We start from the raw sequence: 22,529 nt of genomic DNA, 5'->3' as shown, positions 1-22,529 counted from the left end.
CTCAAAAATAAACATTCAAAAAGTAAATAAATAAATAAAAATAAAATGTATGCAATTTTACAGGATAAATGATATGTTGTATTTTTATTACAAATTCAAAGTTGTAAAAAGTGATTTTAGAGAAGTCAAAGGAATTATAAGCAAACATTAATTTACTTTGTGGATATCAAAGAGCAGAGCCACTCAAGCACACAAATGAAGCACAGACTTTCCAAACTATTTCTACTTGAATAGTAAATAGAGCATGAAAACAGACTTTTATCTTGCTAAATGATGTTTCAGGAATAAAATTACTACACAAAAGCATTTTCTCCTTAAATGTTCTCTGAATGAAAGATTACATATTACTATGCAAAATCAAATCATTATGTTTTTCTTTCTGAAGGACTAGAAGATGAAACAATGGCTAATGGCAGACAACCAAAATCTAGATGCCTCAACTGACTCCAAAGACTACTGTACTGTACTGATTCTAAAGGCAAATGGGGGAATAATCAAAGAACTATTTTCTTCCCTAAAAGCACAAAAGAACAGATAAATGGGACAAATCACTGGACTGTTCAAGAGATATCCTACACATCTGAAAGTTACCATTTTGTACATAGTTACTTTTTTTCCATGTCCCAGGAAAGACAATGCTGTTTAAAGCAATCGTTGTTCAAACAAGAAGTCGGTAGCAGAGGTACTCTGAGACATAGTTTATAACTTCAACGATATTATTAATCACATACTCATAAAAATTATGGCTCTCAGTTTTAGACAGGGAATTGAAAATGACCTCTACCAAAGTTCACAAGGTCCCATCTGTATGGGAAATCACCACCAGGCCACAGAAGAGACGACCCCTAGGAGTGGCTTTCTCCTGACTACCTGCTGTTTCCAAAACACTGGCCAGACGTTAGCTGCACACACTGCCAGGATCAAACAGAGGCCAAAAGTCACCGCTTATTTCATGGGGACTCAGAAATTAACTTTAACCAAATTACATCTTTGCTCTCAAGATTTTTTTTTAACAAAAGCTCACAATCTGCTTAGGAAAAAAATTATTTGAACAACTAAGCAGTTATCCAACAAGACAGTAAATTGTCCTTCACAAAACAATTTCTTTAAGCCCTCTATCCTTTAGAATTTATCAGATAAATAATATATCATCACAAATGCATCTGTTTTTATTCCTTAAATAAAACTCCTCAGGTTTGGGAAGAGGGGACACATGCTCCTCTTCACCTATTTTTTAAACTTTTTATTTTGGAACAATTTCAGAATTATAAAAAAAACTCATAAAATAGTAGGGAAGAATTATTGCATATCCTTTACCCCAAATATTTATTTATTCATTTATCATTTATTTATCATATTTTTTTCTCTTTACACACACACACACAATTCTTCTTAAACATCTGGGGGTAAGCCAAAGACAGGGTGTCTTTACCTCTCCACACTTCGGTGTATTTCCTAAAGCCAAGGTAAGTCTCTCATGTAATCACAGTACAATGACCAGATGTGGAAATCAACATTGATAACAGTATCACCATCTAATCTACAAACCTTGTTCAAATTTCATCAACTGTCTCATTTATGACCTTTACGACAAAAGAAAAACATTTTTTTTTCTGGTCCAGGAACTTATCCTGCATTACTTGCCACGTATCCTTGGTTTCCTTTGATCTAGATAAGTTGATCCACTTTTGTGTTTCTTGACCTTGACACTTTTGAAGAGTACAAACCATTTATTTTGTACACTATCTTTCAATTTGGTTTGTCTGCTGTTTCCTCACGATTATACCCATGTTATACATTTTGGAGAAGGACATCACAGAAATGATGTGCTATTTTCAGTGCATCATACCTCAAGAGGCATGAGATGTTGATATGTCCCATTACCAGTGATGCAAACTGTGACCATTTGGGTAAATTGCTAGGTTTGTCTATTTTAAAGGTGTTATAGTTCCCATTGTAATTAATTAGCATCACCTGGGGATATACTATGAAATTATGCAAATACCTGTTTCTCATCATATTTTCACCTGCTTATCTTAGCATCTGTCATTGATGATTCTGACCCTAAACAATTTGGTGTTTACCCCATGGGGATTCTTCTATATTTATAAGTTAAAAATCTGCTGTAGAGAAGAGCTGTGCCTCTTGCCTCTTTTATCTTTCTTATCTATTTATATCAGTATGGACCCACAGTCTCTTGTCTTATTCCATGGGCTTTAATCCATCGCTAACATTATTTATTTTGTTGCTGAAGTTTTCCCAGATTGGCCTGTGGGAAACCCCATAGAGCTGGCTCCTGTGTCTTTTTGACATATCATCTTTGAGCACTTGATTACTTTCTTATACAAGATGTTTCAGGCTCATCTTACACTCTTCCGGAAATCAGCCGTTTTATCATGGAGTAGTGGTTCCATTTATGAGACAATGGTATTTAAAAAATAAGATCTGGGTTCCTTGTATGCTCATTGCTATGGGTGCCAATGTTTCCATGACCTCTCAGCAGGCCAGTGGTTCTCAATTGAGGGTGATTTGCCCCCCTCCCTCATGACATATGGCAGTGTCTGGAAATACTGGGTTGTCACAACTGAGGAAATGCTACTGTCTTTTAGTGGGTAGAGGCCAACCAAGAGTGGTGATAAACATCCTACAATGCAAAGGATACCCTCCTGCACACACAATAAAAAAATGTCTACCCAAATATGTCAATATTGCTAAAGAAACCCTGAGCTACAGAATTTCTGTATATACACACACATGTGCAGTAACACATTTATACAGTTATTTTTCAATATATGTTAAAAACCATGAGTTTCCACTGATACCTCCAATTTCAACTCAATACATAGGACTCATTTAGAATGGAAATCCTCATCCATTTCCCCATCTGTAACCTCTTTCTCTGACAAGAAGAAATGTCACTCATCTTATCCACAATCCATGTATTTATTTCCTTAATCCCAGAATATACATAAACTGGTTTCAGAACTGCTAACCCATGAACTAGGAAAAACAAACCTACTAACTACAGTTCAATGTTTGCTTCTACTGTTTTTAAGCTTGAGGATATGCAGTCAAAATATGCTTAAAAGTTATTTAAAGCTAGTGTTTTTTTTTTTATCTCTCTCTCTCCCTCCATCAGTATATTACTCATAAAATTCTGTCCACTGTTGGTATTCCATTTAGAGCTTTTCCCCCAGAATGTCAATAATTTTATTTGGAAATGTTAATGTCAGAATTCTAAAAGTATAATTGGAGAAGCCTCTCTCCTTTATCTCAGGTACTTCATTTCCCATCCCCCAATCATTTCTACCAGATGAGGATCTGGGAGGTACACCCTATAGGTCCACCATCTTATTAGCTCTGCTCTTGTGTATGTGTGTGTGTTTCCACAAATAAGCAGATACATGTATATATTCTTATTCCCCCTAATCATCCACCAATATCTAGTCTATTTTTCCTTTAATAAGAGAAATGCTACTTTTTAGCTTAGTATATGGCCACCTTGGTATCAACCACATTGTCCATCTTCCTAGCAGATAGGTATGACCATGTGATTAAATGCCAATAAGATGGGAGCAGAAATAAAGGGTGCTTTCTAGGTTATGCCCTGAAAAAAAATGGGTGTGAACTCCCCTTGCCCCTGCCACCTTCCTGCTGAGGCTGGATGATGGGCATAAAAGCAGCCACTCTGGAGCCCCCAAATGAAAACCATCTGCTGTGAATCCAAGTCTCCCTACCAGCCCTTGACAATATTTCCTTTTGGAACTATGACATGGTAAATATATTAAATTTTATCTTTCACAGGTCACTGTATTTTTCATTCTCTTTGTTATAACTGCTTAGACTACAGCCTAACTATGAAGGTCCTTGGGTGGGAAGAGGACTGAGCATTCCAGCAAATGAAAACAACAGTGAAGCAGGAAGGAAGGAAAAAAAAAAAAAAAGAGCATGAGACAAAGTTGTGTAAATGACCAAAGAGTCACATGAGGGCAATGGGGAAACATTAAAGGGCTTCAAGCAGGGTTGGGATTATACTTTAAATTTTATGCTGTTCAAACCAAAGAATGGATTAGTGCAGATGAAGAGTATTTACAGAGAACCTGTTCAGAAAGCTCTTACCTGAGCCATGACACACACAGCTGGAGTATGGGATAGCACAGCCAAAGAAAGGAAATAGAGGTTATTTAGATGAAGTTACAGATCAAACCCCCTCAAAATGCCTCAGAAACCACTTTTCTGAGCCCAAGGGTTCACCTTCCTACCAGGTACTTCAAGGATTTTGCATCCCTCACCAGAAGGCCTAGGTTCTCTGGCCATCCCTCATCCTTGGAACATCAGCTGACCTAACCACTCTCACTTCCCCAAAACACCTCTTCCAACTCTTTTCTAGGCCACTCCACAATGTTTTCTGAGACTGCCGCTTCATGATTACCACTCAGGTCTACTGAGGGTTCAGTATTTTCATGGAACATTCCATCTATCTCCTTGCCTCACTGAAAACCTCAGTGACCTCAAGGACCTCACTTCTCCAGCAACCTTCACATACCTCCTTGAGATCCACTGTCACTTTTAGAATATTACCTCTGCTAATCCTTGGAGAAACTTCTATTTCCTTGAGGCTTATTTTAGCTGGCCAAAAAGTCTTCCCCAATTCCCTGTCATCTATCGACATCTCTTTTAACAACCCAATATTCGCCGCAGAATTTATTTCACCTGGAAGATGCAGAATTTATGTCACCTGGAAGGAAGGACCTTCCTTCCTTCCCCCTTCCCCTAACTCATGTCACCATGAGTATGACCCAGGTAACATCCTCGCCACTCAGCTCTTTGGCTCTCATTTCAAATTACCTATTCTTTCACTTTAGCCACCTAGTCCCAGAGTCAAACCCTAAAATCATCTAGTGTTCACTAAGTGCACCATATTCGAAATCACCAACTCAAATTTCTTTCCAACTGCAACCCCTATCTTTCCACCTCCTTTCCCAAGAGCCTTGACTGGACCAATACTGAAACTTTCAATCTAGACTATGAGACATTCTGGAAGTCAGCTGCCCTTCACTCTTATGAAGAGTTAATGATATGAAAAAGAGCAAGATAATAAAGAGACATAAATAAAAGCAACGTGTAAACTCTAAGTGGACCATAGGTGGTGTTAAAAAAACAAACAGATAAACAGATATAAAAAGACATTTAGTGAAACTAAGGAAACTTGAAATACGGACAGTATGTTGGACGATATGAGATTCCTGTCAACTTTCCTTGGTGTAATACTGGTTTTGTGATTTTGTTGGAAAACGATCTTACTTTTAAGATGCATGCTGAAATATTTAGGAGTCATGTGTCATGACATCTGCAACTTTCTTTCAAATAGTTGAGGAAAAGAACAAGGAGAGAAGGGAGAGAGGAGAAGGAAGAAGAGCAAGGAGGAGGAGGAAGGAGAAAGCAAAGAAAGGTATAAAGGGAGAGATGGAGGGAAAGATGTAGAAAAGCTTAACAATCTAAGTGAAGAGCATACAGGTGTGCAACGTACTATTTGTTCTTTTTCTCTAGGCTTGAAAATACCTAAAATAAAAGGCCTGGGGGCAATGTATCAATTGTATCAATATCAATATATATTATATAAATTATATATAACATATATAGGTATGTATTATGAGAGAGAGAGAGAGAGAGAGAGAGAGAGATCTCAATCTGACGTGTATACATCCACATCTTTCTCTGTGCTCATCCAAACACAGTAAAGATACTTTAGGATGGGAAGGTGGCTTAACTGATGTGAGGCTGCACCACACACACTACTCTGCGAACCGCCTTTCTATTAACAATACATACAGACAGGCCTTCAAGTACCGGCTGTGCTGCAACTTATAGTGAAGACGCACAGTAATTCATCCGGTTGTTCATCCATTTGGTGGACATGATGGTTGATTACAATTTTGGCTACTTTAAATGCTGCTGTCACAAATGTCCTTGTAAATATCACTTCACAATTCGGTCTTTTAACTCTGAAGGATAGATTCCTGAAAATTGCACAGCTCGGTCAAAGAGTATGCACTTTTAACATCCATCACCAGATTATCTTCCCAAAAGACAACAGTCAGTCATATTCCAAACGGGCCTGAGTGTGCTCTCTCCTATATATCACCTCCACAGTAAGTTACCAGTCTTTAAAAAAAAAAAAATGCTGCCACTCTGGGGAGCTGTTTGAAGGAAATACAAAGTGAGGTACTCTCAACACAGTCACTTGTGAGAGTCACCTAAGGCAATGCTCACATTACTTCCAAAGAACCAAAAGCAAAGGTGGGAAAAGAAAAATGCCTCCCCCATCTGAATTCCCACCATAATTTTTCACTCCAGTATTATGGCGTCTATAAATTTATGTCCTTTCTATATGCTTCATGCCAAATTTACCAGAAACTCCTTGAAATAGGGCTACTGTCACTCACTCATTAATTCATTCAACAAATACTTATTACTCACTGATCATATCAAGCCCTAGTAATACACATGTGAACAAGATAAATACCATCACTGCCCACATGCACCTAATATTCTTATGGGATAATCCAACATTTAGCAATTAGTCAGGCAACTAATATTTTAATTATAGTTACAGTAAATGCTTTGAAGAAGCAGAACAGTGTGCAATGAAAACAAGTAACCCAGCACACAGTACCAGGAATGACCCCAAATGGGTTTTCAATGTTATTTATCTATGGCTTCATCAATTTCCCATGTCACTGACTGACTGATAATGACTCATGACATATGATCTTTAAATATGTGGTTTTACAACTGTAATGAGAGAAGGACAAAAGAACATAGGAACTCAAGTTATTGAGCTGGTACCGTGCCAAGCCCTTTTGTGTACCTAACTTCAGTTCATCTTCACTACTAATTTATAGAGCAGAGGCTAACGCTCCACTTTCAAATGTAGAGTATGAGATGCAGGGAGACAAAGTAACTTGACAAAACTCACATAGTTACTAAAAGGTGTCATGACAGGATAGGAACCTAGGCCCCTCTGATTTCTATTTTATCAGAGTGAACCAAAGGCCTTTTCAAACTAGGCCTGGAAAAAGGCCTGGAAAATACATACAAAGTTAGGAGAATAACAGCAAGCCTACTACTCTGTATTTAAGTCACTTTAATTTAAAAATGTGGTAACTGGTGAACATTATACACACACACACACACACACACACACACACACACACACACACATTAAGTAAAGTACGTAAATTCAGTGGCAAACATTCATTTAAATATAAAAGATGAAAGTGTACTCTATAACTATGTTAGAGTATTCCTTTCAGAATAGACAGAGGAGAATACAACGCTAATATTTTGACCAAGTGCCCATATGCCATGGCACTACATTACATCAAAGCTTAATAGAGATGTGATTTGACAAAATATTCTTACACAAATGGACTATCTCAAATTCATGAATTTACCACTCAAGCTCATTAGAACAAAACCGAAATTAACCAAAATCCAACAATTCAACAACCATAATAAAAATTACAAAGATACTGATGGGGGGAGGAATCTAGAAAGCTCTTACAAATACTTTGAAGGCCTCTGGGGATAATATTCCCAAGTACCTTTTTTATGTCTGTATGTGTGTGTAGTTAAACACACAGAGACCAACATACACCCAAATTAGATGTGTGTTCCAAACATGCACTGAAGTATTTCTGGGGGAATACTATTTCTAAGGAAAATAAACCCCTCCAAGCCTACTTAACCAACGTACAGAGAAAATATGTAGCTGCTGCTCATGATGGCTCATGATGGAACATGGCAGAGTTTAAAAACCAGTAAATACTCCACAATTAAGGCTAAAAAAGAACTAGAGAATGAGCTAGAAAGAACATGAAGGGGATTTTTCAAATTTGTATACGCTTTGGATACTGAGGTTATGGATTTTATTTTTAGGTTTACTTGAGAACTGTTTTCCTCTCATTGACAGAGGTGAATCACTAGCACATGAGATTAGATACAATCACTGATTACCTGTTAGTTAACAAATGGGAAGAAAAGAGAGTGACAGTAAAAGGGAAGGGAGGGAAGAAGTTTCTCCACGTATAACAAAAGAAAAGCTAGAAGAGAAAAGTGATTAAAAGCAATGATTATATGACTTAATTGCCATATATTAAAACAAGAAGAGGGGTGCCTAGGTGGCTCAGTTGGTTATGCGTCCGACTTCGGCTCAGTCTCACGGCTAGTGAGTTCGAGCCCCGCATCAGGCTCCGTGCTGACAGCTCAGTGTCTGGAGCCTGCTTCGGATCCTGTGCTTCCCTCTCCCTTGACCCCTGCCCCGCTCACAATCTCTCTCCCTCCCTCCCTCCCTCTCTCTCTCTCAAAAATAAACATTTGAAAAAATTTTTTAATGATCAGGGAAAGGAAAATATGTAAAAATGGAGTCACTAAATTGTCCTGAGTCACTACTGTGCAGTTGTACAAACTGTTCACTGCATATAGGCACTGGGTCAAGGGTGCAGAGTAAGGGTTTAATATGCTCCATTGCTAAGCTGAGCTCTCTGTCTCAGGGCTGGATGCGCCCAGAAAATGGAGCACTTTTCCTAATTCACACAAAGTTGTAGTCCACTTGCGAAGCCTTCTGACCTACAGGTCGTGCCCACTCAAAGGAAAGCCTTTTGAAATTACATAAAAGCTCTGTATGGACTTGAGAGGCGCTAAGTAATCATACTCCACCAACATTCTATCCCCTCAGCCTCCAATTCTAGCCTCCCAGCTCCACTGTTTTAGTAAGCCATGAGAAAAGAACAAAACTATACAGCCAGTCCTTCCTATGGGAATGTTCGTAGACCCACACTATTCACTCATAATTCAAAGTGAACCGTACTTTAAATTTGATGTTAAACTCCATTATGCTTAAGTTGATGATAATTTATGTTGGACTAAAATGAAATGATCTTTTCAATGCTAATAAAAAGTTGCTAATACAACTTACAACATAATTTACTCCTTAAGGGGGATTAGTATAACTTTGCTTTAATAATTTAAATAAAATGGCTGTGGGGCACCTGGTGGGCTCAGTCAGTGGAGCATGCAACTCTTGATCTCAGGGTTGTAAGTTGAAGCCCACACTAGGTGTAAAAATTAGTTAAAAATAAAATCTTTAAGGGGCGCCTGGGTGGCACAGTCGGTTAAGCGTCCAACCTCAGCCAGGTCACGATCTCGCGGTCCGGGAGTTCAAGCCCCGCGTCAGGCTCTGGGCTGATGGCTCAGAGCCTGGAGCCTGTTTCCGATTCTGTGTCTCCCTCTCTCTCTGCCCCTCCCCCGTTCATGCTCTGTCTCTCTCTGTCCCAAAAATAAATAAACGTTGAAAAAAAAAATAAATTAAAAAAAATAAATAAATAAAATCTTTAAAATAAACAAATCAATAAAATGGCTACTCCTGATTCAGTTATCACATACCTATAAAATACTAAATATTTGTCTAGGAAAGGTTATGCACCGTAAGGTTAATTAAAGAATTTAAGGTATATATGTAAAGTATAGGGCTGCTAAGGAAAATTTTCTTATTTCTATTTAAATACATAGTAAGCACATTTTCTACTGAACTCTCTAGTTAGCACATCTTCAAGCTGTTTTCTAGAACAGGACACCATGTATAATACCAAGACCTCAAATATTTGTTTTTACCTCGAATAACATAATTATCCAGTGCATCTTCCATTCTCTTCAGTGCTTCAGTTCTATCAGAACCATATGTGATCAGCTAAAAGCAAATAAACAAAAAACAATTTACATAGATAGATACCAATCTATCTAAAGTCAAACAATTCACCCTAATAAAAATCAAAATACTTTGTAACAGGTTTCCCAAAACATCCTCTGAAATTTCACAGTAGCTCAATTTCTAATATAAAGTATGTCAATTAAGATTTTTTTTAAACTCAATAAATATCAGAATCAAGATATTTCAGACTTTTCTCCTACATTCACTATCACAGCAAAGAGCTATTTGAGATAAACAACAACGTAATAAAAATAACCATAAAAAGTTTAAAAGGAAAGATATCAAAATGTGAACATTTGGAATAGAATATAAACATCTGGAATAGTGAAGGATAAGGCAAGATTTTTCTCTCCCTACGAAAATGTCGTTTCCAAGTCTGATACCCTGCATAGCTAACTTTTACACATAACATAGCATAGAAGCAAACTGTTCTTGTATTACAAAAACAGAAGGGTCTTACTGTTCTATATGATTTTGTGCCTATTTATAAGAATCTTAAACAAATTAGCAATTAAATACAAGCAATAAATAATATTTTATTGCTAATTTGTTTGTTAAAATAAGACTTTACCTACTCATAAAATATTTTTCTATTACATTAGTCAGTCTATAGTTTACAATTACTTTGGTACATTTCATCAGCTCCTCAGTATCAAGCCAGGTTGAAAATTTATTTGCAGGCCACTTTTCTGAACAGAAATGTATTCATCAAAAAATGGAACCACATATATCAAAATCAATCTATAATTTTTTTGTTTTTTTATTTTTAAATTAAATAGCACTTCTCTAACAAATGAAATACCTAAAGTTCACTTTAATAATGTTACTATAAAAACTTAAGTGAAAAAAAATAAAAAAACAGTTTGCTACAAATACATAAAAAGTACTTGGGGGAGAAAACCATCTGACAAAGGGTTTTTAGTAAAAAAAAAAAGTAATAATAAAATCGTTCTTTGGGATAGGGAAAACAGGATTTTCTAAATGAAATCCCCAGGTTTTGTTTTTTTGTGTGTGTGTTTTGGGTTTTTTTTAGCGTTTATTTTTTGAGAGATAACAAACACAAGCAGGGGTGAGGCAGAGAGAAAAGGGGACAGAGGATCCAAAATGGGCTCTGTGCTGACAGCAGAGAGCCCAATGCAGGGCTTGAACTAACAAACCAAGAGATCATGACCTGAGCCGAAGTTGGATGCTTGACCAACTGAGCCACCCAGGCGCCCCATGAAATCCCCAGTTTCAACTACTGCAGTCAGAATCCCACATTTTATGAGATCTTAAGATTCTAATGATTTTGAAAGACCTAAAAATTTGAGCAGCATTGTTAATTTATTCTGGGAAGTCAAATTTCAAGACAGGTAGGCAAAAAGACAGCTTGTACTCTAATATAAAACTTAATTATGTGCAATCACCACAAGTAATTAGTGATTCATAAAAATGGAAACGAAATGGTAAAAAGTATGCCAAAAAACATGACCTATCAGCTCAACTCCTTGACATGGCAAGCCATCCATACTTCCACCTCAGGTAATTTCTAGGGATGACCAAATAACGTAATTCATGCTCACTGTATCGGCTGCATTGGAGCCACTGGTTAGATAACTTTATTATTGTTGGGGGAAGGGATCATCATTTGATTTGATTGGGGACGAGCAAATGACTGACTTGATTGGGGAGTATTACAAAGTAACATGCTGTTGAAATTTCTCAAGAGAAAGAAAATCTGCTCTGCTTTCACTTTTCCATCAATGCATAATTACTTGTTTAATTACACAGCACATGATTCAGAGAAAGGATCAATTTAAGATTTTTTAACTTTAATACTTCCACTGTCTTTCAGGAGAAAAATGTACAAAGCCATTAGGAAATCGAACTAACTTTTGAAATCATTGGATCATAATAAATGCTAATGTCACTTCCTGGTTGGATGCCGCTGTCAACCCGGACCTGGGAGAAAGAAAGAAATGAAAGTAACTTCATATTGTGCAGATATTTTTCAACAAATTTAATTTCCAAGGAGCAGATGGATAATTTAATCTCAAGTAATATTTCAACTTCTGGAAAACAGAAAAACAATCTAAACCATATAGAGACCAAATTATCTTGATCTGTTATACCATGTAGTATAACGCATTTTTTTTTGTTCTCACTCCAAACAAAGGAATGAAGAAACTGCAAAAAATAACAACAATAAAACTTTATACATCACTATCCTGGGATGCATTTGTAGCTATTTGATGGTGTCTTCCAACTGAAGCATGGCATGAATGATGCCCCTTCTAGGCACACTCCCCACTGTACCCTTCTGAGAGCTTCAGGGAGGACCCCAGTCAAGCCATGCAGCAGGACCCGGGAGTTCTGCTCATCAGCTCTACAAGAACGCTGGTCCTGTGACTTTCATGTCTGTAACACTTTCCTTTTTTGCCTTACCCTCTCAACTGTACATTTTTTCTCTGTTACTGTTAGTCCCCTGAGACTTTAATGTTTACACAGCTTTTCTCATAGCTTTGCTTTGTAAGGACACAGCCCCAATTAGAGTTCTGATTTTGCAATTTTCATGGGGGAAAAAAAATAGCCCAAGTTCAAAATATTCTTTTGAAGAGCCTGATTGCTGTTAACCAGCCAACAAGTTAGTTAGTACATCGCTGATTCTTGTTTTCATCTCCCAGTTTGATATCAGCAGTAAGGCACAGAGGTTAGCCATGTAAAACTTTTAAAATGAGCAGTTGCTGAGGACGAAATATTTATTAAATTATTGTGCCTAAGTTTTGGAATCTGAGGTATTTAAAAGCTAATCAAAATACTTAAGACTGTCAAGCATGTCCTAGGGGTCTTGAAGATAGAGGAATTTAATCGAAGCTGCCAGAACAGCAGGACTTTGATGCCCAACATCGTAAAGGGGTGGGAAGAGAAGAGCGGAAGCTCACATAGCTCTTCACCTGTGGGAAGAAGCCTTCCTAATAAACAGCAGCTCATCTGTCTGCAGCAAGGCAGAAAAAGGTCAACACAGCGGCTGTTAGGCCTTTAATATTTTAATTTAGGCAATTATCAAGGGACCACATGTAGAACCTCTTGTCTAGGATATCCACATGAGGGTATGATGATGGCTTTATTATACAGTGACATCAAAAGATAAAGCATAGTTTCAATCTTTAAAAAAATCACACTACTATTATTCTCTTCGTAAGGTTTTAGAAGGTAACACTATAACAAACTCAGAGTGCTTTTATCTCTGCATTTGCAAACACGAAAGTATGGTTATTTGTATTTACATTCACATTCATATATGAAAATCTCAATTTTAAATGATAGTCACTCAGCACACTTAAAAATATCCTGGCTTTCTATTTTCTGAAAACATACTTCAGTGCTATGAAATACACAGTGTTGATAAAAACTAGAAAAGAATTAATGGGGCAGCTGTGAAAGCAATAAAATCATAATCTACCCTCTCCCCACATTTACAGAGCCCCCAAATGGCAGCTGGCATCCAACTTACATAGCAGAAAAGAGCCTTCTGAACTTGCATTTTCTTAATTTTAGTAGCAAAAAGTTAAAGAGCTCATTTTATCACCATGTATTATTTAAAACCAGAGCATGCTTGCTAAAGCTGTGTTTCCAATTGAGATTGGTAAAAATTCTAAGATCTTTGGCTTTAAATATATCCTCCTATTTGCTATGTAAACTGCTACAAACCTAGCGCAGAACTTTAATGTTCAACCCACTGGTAAAATAACATAGACAATAAAGATTATTTGTTACACTCTTCTCTGGTTCATAATTTAAAATTTTAGTCACTTTGAACAACACCATCCTGAAAGTTAAGTTACCTAGGGCTCTTAGATATAACTATTTCATTTACTAAAATTATGATCACAGAAGGTATGTCATTTTAATTTAAAAATACATAGGGTAAAATCAAGAGGTATTATACATAATCAACACACATCTCTAATCAAACACATGTCTCATTAGCAAATCAACATTTCCAATTTAAAACTGTAACAAAGCATGAAGACTCTGACTTATAATTTCCTGCTTATGTAGTTTTCAAATAATCATCAGCTTTTTTTATTTCTAACAATGAATTCAAAGTCAAATTAAGTTGCTATTCCCCGATGAAAACAAAGGCTACACACAAAAACATATATATATCTTAGCTTTTGCACACAAAGCTTTAAGAATAAGTCAAATGGAATTATAACCAAATTTCTGAGAACAAAATTACAGAAACTACCAAATTTATAAAATGTGGTGATCAAAGACACACACAAAAAATCTTCATCAAAGCCAGAATGGGTAAACTGTAGGCTTAAAAAAGCAAGTGAAAACTACAAACTGTAAGTTAACGTTCAAGTATGTATTCCTGTGACCAAAAAAAAAAGGGTAATAACCAAAAAGTTTCCTAAATTAAAACCAACTGATCTAGTTAAAGAGGCAAGGAGGAAACACCAACACCCAGGCACCTGTGTATTGAGGGTCTCAAGCCATTGCTCAGAAAACATCTAGCGTAATTTAAATGTCTTTCTTCTGTATCAACGGTGGACCGTGTGAAACTACCAGCCGTCTCCCACCCTTCATGCTCCATTCACCTCTCCCCCTCAGTCCAACTCCCAGCCCGCCATGTCTACCTGACAAGTGACAGCCCAATCTGATTAAATGCTTCCAAGGGAGGGAACTCGTGGGCCTCCATGACAGGCCAAAAGTGATCACCATGGAGATACATAATTACAGCTGTCAACGCATCTACTGTCCTGCTGACATCAATTTGATTGCTCCCAGCAATAATGATAGACAAAGCTTGGTGTGCACTCTCCCGCACCCAATCACTTTATCTATTCCTTGGTCCATTTAGCTGACATGCAACATTCACACAAGCAAATAACAGCAGTAAGCAGAACATTTAAGGCATTTTAATTGTTTTTTCTTTCTATGGATGGCTCACAACCACAAATGTTATTACATAAAACTCCTGCTGCAGCATTAATTGAAGAAAGATTTGGTGGGACAAAGACTGTAGGGGGTATAGTTTGTCCATTATCACTTGTACTTTCAACAGGTCTCACGTTTGAAAATTGCAAATTGCAAAAACTTGCGAGGGCAAAATGTTTGACATCCTGTTAGCTATTACAACATGGTGAAAACTTCTAACAACTAAAGTAATCATTATGAATTCTTATTTAATACTTTTTTGTTTGATTAAAAAAATGTTTAGATATGTCCCTATGATACTGGTTTTCTCATCTGCTATTTAACGTCACATAATGCCTGTTAAATCTTTACAATTTTTTTTCTGCCTTCAGGCTTTGAACACAGCATGGAGTCTCCCAGCCTAGAAAGGGTCAAGTCTCTTCAGAACGCATATGGGCAAAAACAATTTAAAAAGTGAAATAAATCATATATCCAATAACATCTTCGAATTTAGAATCCTTCCTGTAATCTTTCACCATCTTCATGTCAGTAATCAGACTGAATAATCATATTCACAGATGGTACCGCCTTGTCATCCACTAGTTAACATAATGGTATGTGTGTGTGTGTGTATACACACACACACATTACCTTAAGAAAAAGGGTATGCCCTTGTTCTTTATATGCAACAAAAACTATTTAAAGAACACTTATTAAATATAGAAGAACTATGAATTAAGTGGACAGTGATCACTTTTCTTTAACTGGTAGAAATATGTACTTCTTAAAGTACGTGACACTTAACAGAATGAGGCACACTTTGTTTTCCTTAATCCATTTCAATTAAGAGGCTGAATTTTGTGACATCTGACTATACAGGGAAGCTAGGTTAGATTTATTGAAAATATTAAAGTAATACAGAAAAGTCATTTCCCATTCTTAGGATCCTGTGATCTTTTTCATTACCATTTTCAAAAGAATTGGGAACACTGTAAACTATCATTTATTCAGAAGTCAGATGTCTCTAGACTTCCCTGTGAAGGGAATTCTGACTTCCTTACACATCACCAAGTACAAAATATTTTTTTTAAAAAATAACAAAAAACTGTGATTTATCCACAAATTTCACTTGTCCTTCTATTTACACCCTTTGGTGTTGACATGCTTTAACATAAAAGTATGACATAAATCAAGATTTTAACCCCTCACTTGGCATTGCAGCTTAATGACTTACACCAGGTAGATGTATTGGTTCTTGGTACTGAGACAATCTCCCAACGGACGGTAAACCAAAAGACTTGTAGGGGTCCTGAAAGTTCAAAGGAAAGGAAGCACAGTCTTTGAAATATAAATCAGCAAAGTAAGGTTAAATATTTATACAATGAAGAAGCATTTATAGATCTATTTTCAACACACAGTATTTACCAAATCATGATTTCCTAAGATCACTGTCTTATACTCACTCTAGATTACTTAGAGAAGTATTTAAAAATTAAACTGAAATGTAAGCAGAATTGAGCCTGACGTTAGTCATACTTTATTGAAATTGGTAAAATTCCAACATTTTATAAATTGTCTTCAAATGCCTTGGGCAAAAATAAAATAACCTAGGCGTTACATCAAAACATCCCCAAGTTCAGAACAGCAACTGTAGTGCACTAAAGATAACTGTCTTTCTTGCTCTCAAAACAGTTCACATACGGCAAGATTGGAGAATTTTGGTTCTTCAAGTAAAGACCTGAAAAAAAACTTTGCATGTGCTATTATTAGATATGTGCCCCACTTGTAAATATCTTAGATCATCAGAATAAAAATTAAATGAGTTCAGTGTCATAACAATACCATTTAAAATATGATAAAAAGCAAGAATAATAACCCGGGCAAGTATATTCTCAAGATCCTTGAAAAACATTTCAAAACAACTTCAAGTATTCTTAAACACAGTTACCATTAATTTATTTTTTTTTAAAGGACTTTGAATTCTAAAAGCAAAAGATAGTATTAAATGCTTCCTTGAATTGTTTCACTCATTGAAAAAAGCATTTTCAGATGTTGATTGCTTTATTATCTGATTAATATAGTTATAAGATAATACAAAAGTTTTGGACTGAAAGCTTAGGAGTAAATTCCATAATTAAAATTATGAATGAAAGCTTTGCAATTTAAATTTCAATCACTACTTTAATGTAATCATAAGGTTTATCAGAAAATAAACTTGCAAAAAAATTAAATTAATATTAACAACTAATGTGTATGCAGGGTAGGCTCTTAAAAACAAAAAGCAAAAGACAAACAACAACAGAGAAATAAATGATTCTGTTCATTTCAAATGTGATCTGAAAACAAACAAAATAAAAACCCTGGTCCATGCAAACATACTGAATATTTAACAAAAGCAAGAATATTTAACGAATGCTTTGTTGCCCCTTAAACTGATTGGTGGCTATCTTGCCCGTGCACAGAAATACACAGAACTTAAACAAACTCAGTCTTTTAAAACTAGTTTGCATTGCGTCAAAACTGCCCCCTCTTTTGCCTGGTTTGATTCTCTATTACATAAGCAAACACATCACATGGGTTATGAAGCCCTAACTTGCTCTTGCTGTTTAGTTTTCCCTGGTCCCATGTCTCGGGACACAACCACCATGCTTTCTGTGAACATCATTCATTTTACCTCAGCATACACCCGACATTCAACTGCCCAGCCGTTGATGGGAATATCAGCTTGTTTGTGCCTGAGAGAGTAACCCTTAGCAACACGGATCATTTCTTGGACTAGGTCCAGGCCAGTAATGCATTCTGTGACAGGATGCTCCACCTGCAAGGCCAATATCTGCCAGTCAATAGGTGTAGGAAAAGGGGAATAAACAGAATAGGCAAGAACAATTTCAGCAGTTCCTGGACAAAATGGGGTTAATTATACATAACATTTAATCATTTTTAACTAAAAAACCGAGAGAATAAAATTAAACAAGCACAATCTAATACAAAGCAGGATTTTAAAAAAGAAAAAAACCCCAATGCCTAAAAAGTATTTGTAAACTATCTGTATCACTTGTCTCAGTTTTTAATTAGATGTCGTCCAGCAATGCTTCCCACTTTCAATTCTGAAACTAATTCTTATCTGAAAATTACATATTTAGCTGCAATCCTCGGTATGGCTGGTAATCAACTATTCTGCTACACTTAGCATGGCATCCACAGAGGCAGCTTATGATTTTCCAAAGCACTAAGCTAGCCTGGTCTCACTCACTCTCATGCTTTCACTAACCTGTCCTGACAAGCAACCAGATTAGCGTACTCTTACATCAATGCAGTGTAGCAGAAAGGAGCAGATGGATCCTGCAGGTTGTTTTCCCTTCAGACTTACATGGGGAGTGCTTAGCATGCACAATAGCAAAACTGAGCCAGTGAAATCACTCTGCTTTCTCAGCAAATTGCCGATAACTACTTTGGATGATGCTGTCATGGGGATCCCTGGCCTTCCACACTCACACATGGGATACACATGTACAAAAACATGCACTGACATAGAGGGATGCTAACAGGGATACACATCATTATGAATTTGCTTGATTGCTCACAAGTTCCTAAATTTAACGAAGCTACAAAAAAGCCACTTACGGCACTGATAAGGAGCAAATGATAGGTCTCTCTTCAAAAACCTTGAAGAAGTTTTAAAAATTTAAAACTTTAGCCACATCTGTTACTTTAAATACCAATTTCTTTTCTCATAAAAACTAAAGCATGTTCCAAATGCACCTCTTAATAGTTTCTTTATCATGACATGTCCAATTTCATAAACTCTGACACGGGAAAAGGTCAATGAACAAACGAATTGTCTTCCCATCTTCAACTACACTAATTGAAGGACAGGACTTAGTCATTATAATAATCTCGAAGCTTATCATAAGCAGACAATGCCATGGTCTTAAAAAAAAAAGAAAGAAAAAAGCTTTGTAAAAATAAACAGATGGCATCCATAATTAGCTCTGTGTGTGTTATGAGTTTGTTTACAGTTTCAACAACATTTTAAGACATTTTGACATAATTTTAATGACAAATCATCACTAAAATAAGCATCTACCCTTTGCAAAATGAATGTGACACTAAATAAAGATCTTATTAGATAGTTCAAAAATTAAATTTTTCAAAGCAAATTATGGTTTTTTGAGAAACAAGATTCTATATGATAAATATAACAAGAAAGGAACAGTGTAAAGCCCCTCTATCACTGCTAGAAACAAATCTGAATGGGAAGGCATCTTATCACTCTATTCAAAGTGAGCCTACTATGTGCCAAGGGCTTTATGTCAATACTATTCATACACCTCCATAGGTGAGAAAACAATTTTAAAAGTGAATGACTTAATTTCCTCCTCTGGCTAGTGCCCAGAAAATATACTAGGCAAATCAATATATATTGAATGAATAAGTGAGCAGCAAATCCAGAGACACATCTACAGCAAATGGTAGAGGCAGCACTGGCATTCAGGTCACTCCAGAGATGGTATGACGTTCCTATTCTCCTCAAATAAAAATGCATATAAAAACATGTAGTAAACTGGGGCGCTTGGCTGGCTCAGTCAGGGGAGCATGTGACTCTTAATCTCAGGGTCGTGAGTTCAAGCCCCACATTGGATGTAGAGATTACTTAAAAAAAAAAACTTAAAAAAATGTAGTAAACATAAACAGCTGCATAATTAGGTGCTGTTGTCTTCTATAAAACACAGTATTATTAAAGTTTAAAGACCCAAATTCGTTATAAGGCTCTGTTTACCTTAGAAGATTTTCTGTAACTGTCTAAGAGAAAAGTATGTAAGACCCGTATTAAACGAAATCCAAAAATGGACCCACTTGACACTAACTTAGAATTATAGAACAGAAACAACACATTTTTCAATCTCAATTAGTGAGCTACAATCATATCAAAATAAAATAATTAAGTAGGTAACTAGAATAACAACTAGCTGCTAAAGGCAAAATCATTACGTGCAGAACTTAAAAAACGTACCCACTTAGGTTCAAGTATTGTTAAAGAAATATTTCTAAATACATTTGAATATAACTCTGAAGTTATTCAACTGGATGTGTGAAACATTTCCGTTAGAGCTTGCCTTAGTATCACCAGGAATCTTCTAGGCATCACATTGCTTAAATAACCATGTATAGCCCCATTTCTGAGAACTTGGAAACAGGTTCCCCTCTGCAAGTCAAACTCCATACTTAAGAGATCAGAACAGAGATATACAAAGAGACAAAACAGTTCCCAGGCCAAAATATAATTCAATATAAGTTTTAAAAATGTGTTTTAAAAGGGGGGAAAAAAGGGCAGGGAGCGAGGATCAATGGAAAGTGAAGGCAGCTAACTGGAACGAAAGGTTATTCAAAGAGAGACTCAAAGACTGGTGTCTGGTAGGCCAACAGTTTTGTCTTGTCCCACCAGAAGAAAAATCTACATAAGTTTAATGCCGATAAACATATATTCAGAGGACTATTATGTGGAAGGGGGGAAAAAACCCACAAGGTTTCTATGTCACTTCTATTCAGAAAACAGTGATTTCACCTAAGTTAAATATGTTCTTCTTCTTTTTTTTTTTTTAAGACTCCTCAGACTCATTAATCTGTCAATATGCTTTGGGATTCTCAAGAGGAGGGTATTATATAGCACTTATTCACCCACACACCTGCTTTTGGACGATATCCTATGGGTTGAGAAGTCCATGGAACACACTTTTAGAAACCATGCCTTAAATATTCAAAATACAAAAATGAATTCCCTTATTGTGACAAAAAAATTTTCGAGAACCTGGCTTCACACGTAATTTTTCTACCCAGTAGAAAGGGTGCTAGTTCCAAGAACTATATGAATAAGGATACACTAAATAGTATGATTCTGCATTTGAAGATTAATACACTGACATTCTAGTATATAAATCTCATGGTTTAGTCAACAAAAGACCTAAACTTCCCCCACCACAAAAAAATTACACATTAGTAAAAAAAAAAAAAAAAAAAAAAAAGCCCAAAACAAGTCAGAATTTCTGAATCCTTGAAGACAAATTTGTGATTGGGATTAGTGAGAGAATGTGCACTCTGCAGGGTCTGTTAGTAGCTGATAAATCAGTTTGTACTGGCAATGCCTCTATCTCTCCATGAATGTTTTGTTCAAATAGGTGCAAACAGCTACAATCATGAAATGTCATACTATGGAACACACAATCGTGCTAGAGTGAGTCTATATAGTTGTATATGCCTACACCAGATGATTGCAAACATCCAGCTTTTTATAAATCCATTTGCTATTTTCATTTAGTTTTGTCTTCTTGATCACCAGCAAGCTGTCACTAATATCCGTGTTTGTGTATAGACCTCTTGCCACTCTGTTTTCAAATGTATTTGTTCCTTTAAATGTATTTCCCCCCAAAAAATAAATAACTGAGCTTATCAAATCCAACAGTGAGGTAAATCTGATTTTGCTTCACCTCTGAGTTCTTAATGCATCAAACTTCAACACTAACGAACTTAGAAAAACAAGTCTTTCCAGCATTGGGTCTGCCATCGCAATCTTTAACCTCATTTCTCATTAAATACAAACAGTGAAGTATCTAAAACTAGTGAGTGAAAGTATCATGAAACATTTCCAGTACTGAAGTAACTCCCAATAAAATACCTTACTGATGACGAAGGGAAAAGTAGTAACTCTACAGTAAAGAAATGTAAGAGACATCAGTTAACCAAGTCAACCTCAGCAGTAACGGGATAAACAGACCTCGCAGGTCTCCTACGTGGTGGTCAGAGGAGGACAGTACATCTTCTGTATACTTGACAAGATACAGAGCCTCAATATAATCATCAGAAAGCAGACAGATGCAACATGAGGGATGTTCTATAAAATAAAGAGCCTGTGCTCATGAAAAAATGTAAAGATCATAGTTGAAAAAAAAAAGAATAACAAACTGTTCTAGATGGAGAAAAAGAGGTATGACAAGTAAATGTAATGTACGGTCCAGAAAATGGGTTTCTTTTACCCTGAAAGACTTTAGTGGAACAACCAGTAAAATTTGAATATGATCCGTAGATTAGATGATAAATAATATGTAAATGTTAATATCCCGATTTTTATAATGGCACTGTGGTAATGTAAAATAATTTTCTTGGGGTGCCTGGATGGTATCTGACTCTTGACTTTGGCTCAGGTCATGATCCCAGGGTCATGGGATCAAGTGCAGCATTGAGCTCTGAGCTGAGCATGGAGCCTGTTTAAGATTCTCTTTCTCCTCTTTCTCTTTCTCTCTCTCTCCTTCCCTCCCTCTGCCCCTTCCCCCACCCCATCACTCAAAAAGGAGGAGGAGGAGGGAAAGAAAGAAAGAAAGAAAGAAAGAAAGAAAGAAAGAAAGAAAGAAAGAAAGAAAGAAAGAAGGAAAGGAGGAAAGAAGAAAGAAAGAAAGAAAGAAAGAAAGAAAGAAAGAAAGAAAGAAAGAAAGAAAGAAAGAAAGAGAGAGAAAGAATCTTCTTCTTGTTTTTAGGAAATACAGACATATTTAGAAGTAAAGGGATACCAGGCCTGCAATTTAGCCTTAAATGTTCCAGGCAAAGAAGACATAGAGAGAGAGACATAAAGCAAATGTAAATGTTAGTGAAAGGTGTTCAGAACATCTTTGTGACATTTTGCAATTTTTCTGTACATCTGAAAGAATTTCACATAAAATTAATACAAATTAAAGCAACATCACTAAAGTTTGTTTTATATAATAAAATATTATTAAAATAAAGATATCTGACTTGATCAACATTTTATCTTCAATCAAACATAAAGATATCTTGGGTGGCTCAGTTTGTTAAGCATCCA

At 36.2% G+C, this 22,529-nt stretch overlaps 1 protein-coding gene across 9 annotated transcripts in view; it reads right to left on the bottom strand.

The window, feature by feature from the left end:
• The window catches only part of PCCA (propionyl-CoA carboxylase subunit alpha), a 404,001-nt gene that overhangs the window by 201,305 nt on the left and 180,167 nt on the right, over window positions 1–22,529 (bottom strand). For all 9 annotated transcript variants that reach the window (XM_027065165.2, XM_027065168.2, XM_053217534.1 and 6 more), the window contains 4 exons: window positions 17,352–17,495; window positions 15,912–15,986; window positions 11,645–11,713; window positions 9,676–9,751 (listed from right to left, as the gene is read on the bottom strand). In XM_027065165.2, coding sequence (XP_026920966.1) covers window positions 9,676–9,751; window positions 11,645–11,713; window positions 15,912–15,986; window positions 17,352–17,495 — 364 coding nt within the window. The remainder of the gene's footprint in view (window positions 1–9,675; window positions 9,752–11,644; window positions 11,714–15,911; window positions 15,987–17,351; window positions 17,496–22,529) is intronic.

This window comes from Acinonyx jubatus, chromosome A1 (genome assembly GCF_027475565.1).
Source record: "Acinonyx jubatus isolate Ajub_Pintada_27869175 chromosome A1, VMU_Ajub_asm_v1.0, whole genome shotgun sequence".
Lineage (NCBI taxonomy): Eukaryota > Metazoa > Chordata > Mammalia > Carnivora > Felidae > Acinonyx > Acinonyx jubatus.
This window is presented reverse-complemented; position numbering and strand designations above follow the sequence as displayed.